This window comes from Octodon degus, unplaced genomic scaffold, assembly GCF_000260255.1.
Source record: "Octodon degus isolate 3935 unplaced genomic scaffold, OctDeg1.0 scaffold00105, whole genome shotgun sequence".
NCBI classification, from domain to species: domain Eukaryota; kingdom Metazoa; phylum Chordata; class Mammalia; order Rodentia; family Octodontidae; genus Octodon; species Octodon degus.
Window position 1 is genome coordinate 5827082 of NW_004524681.1, and position 6339 is coordinate 5833420.

The following is a 6339-nucleotide window of genomic DNA, read 5'->3' on the forward strand; positions in this document are numbered from 1 at the left end:
AGGACTTTCAGGCTTTTGAGGGCTCCTGGTGGGCAGAAGCCAGGAGATGGAGCCGAGCCCTGAACTTGACCTTCTTGCTCTCAGGCGCCTCTGAGGACAGTGCTACTTGAAGACAACGCTTTGGGTGGTGTCCGCCAGGTGAGATGGCTTTGTCCTGAGGGCTTTGATACCAAAGAGGAAGTAGGATACAGGAGCAGTGGTGACTCGGCACCACCTGTATCAGTGCTTGCTTGTGAGAGAGCTCAGGTCTCATCAGCACCCGGACATTTTCCCTTGGGATCACAACAGTCTGCGCTGAGTCAGTCCACATTAAAAATACAAATGCAAAGTGGATTTGGACGTAACATTCCCCAATTAATCTATGGAGACTTCAAGATCTCTGGTAACTTTTCCTCTCTTTCACCACCCCAAAATGCCTCTGTCTGCTAGTGCTTCCTTGACCACACCACGCTACCCCTCAGCGCTCTCTCATGCCTTTGCTGTGCCTCCTGGCGCCATGCTGTGTTGTGCACTGTCTCCTTCCCTGCCTGCTTCTCTGGCCTCAGCTCTAGGTACAGGAATCCCTTGTGCCCCCAGGTATGGGATCCACTGTGGTACACTCAGGCTTGCCAGTCAGTTTCCTGTAGCACTCTGTGCTCCTCCCTCCTTGAACCTTGCTTATAAACCCTCAGATACTCATTTTCCTCTGAGTTAGTGCCTACTTTACTTGCACTTCAAAATCACTTCGTTTTCGTTACTGTTTTTCTGTTCTGATTTCTATCTGGATGTCCCCCCAAAGCCTCCTTGTGCTCCTAGGTGGGGCTATTGGGAGGTGATTGGATCAGGTCAGTGTCATGCTTGTCAATGAACTAGTGCACTGAGGCCTTCATAGCTAAATGCACGGTTCACTTGAATCCTGGCCGGAGGAGGAGGCCACAGAGTATGCCCGGAAGTGTGTGTCTCTTTCCTCCCTGATCTGCTCTGTGCTTCCCGTCTGGCCTGCCATGGGCTGTTTCTCCTCTCTGCCCCACCACCCTGCTTTGGAGCCAGCTGATTATAAACTGAAACCTCTACGAGCTGTGAGCCAAAATAAACATTTCCCCTATTACATTGTGGGTGTCAGGTATTGTATCTTAGCAGCCAGACAAATAACTAAGACACTTTCTCTGTAAGGATTTTGTTCTCGGAGTGTTGGTACCTTCAAAGTAGGGGTTCTGCCTTACACTTCCTAGTCAAGCATCAAGGCAGGACTTATAACAGGACAGACAGCCAAAAAGTGTCTTGAGTACAGCAGGTTTGTAGCTCCACTCAGATCCATGTATAGAAGCACAGGACACATTTATTCTGTATTCTTCGCCTTTTGTCAGTCCTGTGGTAGTCTAAATTATTTCGCATGTAGCTGACAAATACTGGAGGTAAAGGGCCTGAGTTCAAATTCTGCCTCGTATTAACTGTACCACCTTGGGCAGTTGGTTAATTTTTTTCTTTCTTTCTGATGTGCCTTCCACCATAAACTGGAGTCGCGTTAGTGATTGTGAGCACCCGGGTGAGAGTGCGCTTGTGAAAGCACTTAGCAAATCGTGCTGCCCCAGAAGAGTGCACACACCCTGCCCGCTTCCCAGCTTTTGTCTTTCGGAGCAGCAGTGGTTCGTGGCCAGATGGGGTCACCGAGGGTTCTTGCTGCAGCATTTCTCACTGTCCCTGCACAGAACCTTGGCCACACTTTGCAGAGGGACAACAGCAGCATCTTGCTAGCAGACCCTCTGGCTCTGGTTCAACACAGGCCATTTACGTGAATGCTTTTCATTTGCTTTTTCTGGCCCCAGTAGTCTGCATTTGTTTGTTTCTTTGTTCATTTCGTCATTTAGCACAATTTCCCACAGTTGCTTTGCGTGCCTCCAGGGAACAAGAAGCGGGCTAAGTACGACATGGCTGAAAGCAGAGTAAGGAAGCCCCTCAAAGACACTCTGTCCACCAGTGAATGCACGTGCAGTAACTAGGAAGCGGTTGAGTCTTCTTTTCCCATTGCCCATCGCTGGACAGAGGACCGATAGAGGTGGGGAGGATCGCAGACTCCATAGGAGCTGTGTGTGCTCCTTAGAAGACTGAGCAGGTGGTGGTGGTGGTGGTGGTGGTGGTGGGGCAGCCTGCGAGCTTGTGCCTGACCAGGGGGCACCAGGGGGCGCTAAGGAGGAAACACAGAGACACACAGAATAGGTTAAAATGTGGGGAGAGCTCAGAGGGCTCGTGTCTCCCTTGGACAGAGCCCCGAGTGCCTGGCACACCTTGGCTTTAGTCACTCAGACTTGGACCTGAGCAATCGGAGTAAAACAGGGTTCATCTGCTCCCCCTGGCCCATGGTACAAGTCGGAGAAAACCACAGATCTCAGCTGTGCTGACTTTCCCTGCAGCGCTGCAGCACCACTCATGGAGCTGCCGCGGAAGAGACCCCGAGGGGTCTCTTAGGGGTCCTTAATCTCCCTGCCTGGCCTGTGACTTCCCTTCCTCTCGCGCCGCCCTACAGCGAAGCAACGAGCAAGCGGCCTGGGGAGCCAGGCGACAAGGCACACGAGCACGTAGCGTCTCAGAGAACAAAGGGTAAATGCGAAAACCTCTACGAAGAGTTCTGCGGAGGAAATGATTCTGGGAGCTTCAGCTCTGCTCAAGAATGCAAAGAGCGGTGACTGAAGCAGAAAGCAGGCAAAGCGCCCCGCATCTCTAGGCAACGTATAAGCCCGCCACCCACCCAGAGTCAGCCCTCTCGTAATTGGCTCGTGGATTCACCAATGGGCGGGCAGCAACAGCTTCCCGCCACCTCTGGCGCCCGCTTCAAACAGCAGTACCTTTGCAACCGCAAGCTGATCTCTCAACCAAGCTTGTGGGGGCGGAGACTTCCGCCTTATAGCCCCACCCCAATTGTCAAGACCACGCCCATTAGGCTAGTTTCTAGCGGATGACTGGAGGAAACGGCTGCTCTTCAAAACTTACGACGGTTTGGTTGTGACGAGGAAGATACTTTGGGGTTGGTTTCAGAGTCCTGCGAGTTTGCTGGAAGTTGTTCCTTGCAGGGACTAGAGCTTCCTCGCGGTGACAGCGGCGTGGACTCCGGTGAGTTTTGCTGCGCGACTGGGCCCGGGGCCGAGGTTGGGGGAGCCGCGGGGCCCGCAGTATTTTGGCGAGGGCTTCCCGGAGGGCTGACGCCCGCGCCCGGGTCGCGCCGGGGTGACCCGGCTCCGCTCAGGACTGAAGCGTCCCGCGCCCCCTAGGCTGTCCGAGCACCCGGCCAGAAGTGACGTCCGGAGACCCTCTCGGGCTCTGGGTCACAGTGGCGCTCTGTGCACGTGTGTTGACGCTGGCAGCCGAGGCCAGCTCCCGAGCTCAGGGCTCCTGGCCCCGTGTGTGGGGCCTGGGTGACGCCAGCCCGGGCTCCTTGGCAAGGCGTTCATTCCTGCAAGGCCGCACCTCATGCACTGGTTCAGCCTGTGGGCGCCTATTGGGCCACCCGTCCCCTCTGACCATCTCGAGTCCTTTTGTCCCAGCCACTGTCGCCAGCACGGAGCACAAGAAGTGGTCTTCGTCCGTTTCGGCGTCTGCTTTGTACGCTTCACCTTGTCCTTCCCGACCCCGAGCCGTGCTGTTCAGTGGCTGGAGCAATGGGCCTCCTCATTCAGGTGCTGCGGGCCAGAACCAAGCTGGTGTGCTCTTTCCACGCTAGCCGGGCGCTCAGCGTGTCAGCAAATAAGCAGAGTTCCCTATGTCTGTGCCGCCTTCCAGGGCACTAACCCTCCCTCCTGTCTTGCAGTTATGGGCTCGAGTCTTACTCAGACTGCATTTCACCGCACACCTTACTGAGCACGCTGTGTGTGCACCCCTTCGTTGGGGACTGCGTTCACCTGAGTGAGAGAGATTGAAGCTGAAGCCGTAGGAGAAGCATATGCAGTACAGCCTGAGCGTGCCAAGGAGGGACTGTTTTCCTGCAGGACCGGGATTGGGAAGAGGGAGACATTTGCATCGCAGAACAGGTCGCGTTGTTGGAAGTAAGGTTTCCTCCACAGAGGTGGATACTGTGCTTGTGCCCATTTCTCTGATGAAGAAATGGAAGCAGGTGCTTAAGATTGAACAGCTGGTAACCCCAAGCGCTGAAATGTAGCCCAGGTTGTGAGAATGAGTGCCCTTATTTTTTTAAGCCACCAGCCCCATACTGTGTCCTTTGAGATGAATTTGTAATCTAAAGGCTCTTCTGTGAAACTTCCACAAGCCTTCCTTTCTTCTTAGGCAGAGTTAATCTGCGCTTTGGGTTTTCCTGTAGTACAGAATTTCTTACAGTGCGTCAGTGCAGCTATTAGTGTATGTTGCTGTCTCCCTAAGAGCACACTGGCTGGTACTGCATGCTAGCTTATATCCATCTAGGATATAATCCGGCACTTGGTAGTAGTCCATAATAATTCCTATGTGATGACATGGGTGCCACACCACATTCCCTCAGTGGGTACTGGAATGCGTTTCCCATGCACAAGGGACAGAAGCATTTTAATTCTGCCACTTCTTGGGTGCCTGTGGTTTATTAGGTGATTTGAAAACGGTGCTACTTTTGCTATAGTCTTGTAATTTTTCTTTAGCTAAACATCTGTTGGTTTTCTTCTTGCTCCAAGGAGAGAAACCAAACCAAACCAAACCAATGGTGGATAACGGGCTGGAGCAGAGGTCTAGTTTGGTTTTGTTTTTGCTAAACTGCGGATTGAACCCAGCACTTCTGCATGGAGCTGCATCTTCAGTCCTTTTAATTTTTTTCTTGAGACAAGGTCTTGCTAAGTCACTTCTTTGCCCATGCCGGGCTTGAACATTCTCTTGTCTCAGCTTCCCAGAATGCCCAGATTTTGGGCTACCATGCCAGATTAGTTTAAAAATCTTAATAGAATTGTATGTTTTTAAAAAGCATGTGTCCACCTACTCTGAATCTTGCAAATGCCAGGCCCTCTGAATCAATAAATACAGAAAAATTTCATGATTTTTACTAGTGATAGAGTATTGCTCAGTAATTCAGAAGTAACTATATACACTAGGGCGGTGTTCATTTTCAGTATGTTCATATTGATAGTCTTCAATGGTTTTAGCATTTCATATTCGAAAAGCATGAATTCACGGCCATCCTGAGTGCTGGCGTCACAGGCATGCGTCACTATACCCAGCTGATTTTTTTTTTTTTTAAATCAAGTTTAAGAGCCAGACATTTGATGCTTAGGTTTCTGTTGTGTGCGGTGTGCTTTTACTGGATCCCAAATGCTTTCTGGGGAGCAAGCATTAATTCCAATTCAGGAGTTCTGTTTGTAAAGCATAAAGTGTGGATTCGTGGCATTCAAAGAATGAAGCAAAGTATAGTGCTTACTGCGTGTGCCAGTAACCATGTTTCTTTTTTGTTTGGTTTTTTGAGACAAGGTTGCTGTACGCTTTAGGCAGGCCTTGAATTCACTGTGTAGCTTAGGTGGCCTCCCACTTGTAGCCACGCTCCTGCTCAGCCTCCTGACCTGTGCCAGCATATCCAGCTTACGTGTTTCAGACAAACCATGGAAATTTGTTTGAATTTATTCTTAAGAGTGCTATGTTTGGTATTTTTCTAGTTCGTGGTTAGTATCACCGTCTCATTATCTGCTGTGAAAAAAAAACCTGTTTTAAGTTAGACCTTGCCAAACTAGCAAAAGCTGTCCATGGTTTTATTACCTATTTGCGACTTAAGGTTTCTGCGCTGCTGTTTATGCAGCTGTTTCTATGCCTCACGATTGTAAGAGCTCTCTCCTTAGAATCCTGCTGGTCAGGTGTGAGTTGGTTAAGCAGCCTTTCTGCCAGCCTGTTTCTTTTGTTTCCTTTTGTAGTTTCTCCCAGGGAGGCTTCCTGGGCAGTCCAAAGCCAGTCATCCTCTCGCCCCGCAGGAGGACCATGTCCCTGGACTTCGGCAGTGTGGCGCTGCAGACCCAGACTGAGGAGGAAAACTATGACAAAGAAGACTATGAGAGAGAGAGAGAGGTGAGCCCTTCGGAAGAAAGGTCCTACGTTCCTCGGTCCCGCACAGCTTTTCTAGTTCCTGTTCAAAATGATGTCACCTGCGTCATTTGGAAAAGTCTTTAAAACAAAACACACTTGAAGGCAATTTAGCTAGACCCTGTTGCCAAATAAAAATTTTATAAAGGCTGGGGATGTAGCTCAGTGCAGGGACCCTGGGATCGGTCCCCAGTTCTGCAAAACAAATAAAACAAAAATAAAAAAAAAAGGAAAGCTCTGAAATTTGATGTTTGGACTTTTAAAGGGCAGGTGAAAGGAATGCTTGTTTTTCTGAAATAAGAATAAAACAACTTAGTGATGCCA

At 50.3% G+C, this 6339-nt stretch overlaps 1 protein-coding gene across 4 annotated transcripts in view; it reads left to right on the forward strand.

The window, feature by feature from the left end:
- Positions 1 to 2992: 2992 nt before the first annotated feature.
- Positions 2993 to 6339, forward strand: part of Cep152 (centrosomal protein 152) — a 90206-nt gene continuing 86859 nt past the window's right edge. For 3 of the 4 annotated variants that reach the window (XM_023724038.1, XM_023724040.1, XM_023724041.1), the window contains exons 1-3: positions 2993 to 3087; positions 3782 to 4016; positions 5907 to 6000. In XM_023724038.1, the coding sequence (XP_023579806.1) occupies positions 5914 to 6000 (87 nt within the window). In that variant the 5' untranslated portion in view covers positions 2993 to 3087; positions 3782 to 4016; positions 5907 to 5913. Of the gene's footprint in view, positions 3088 to 3781; positions 4017 to 5849; positions 6001 to 6339 lie in introns of all 4 variants that reach the window. The other variant, XM_023724039.1, reaches the window with a different exon arrangement.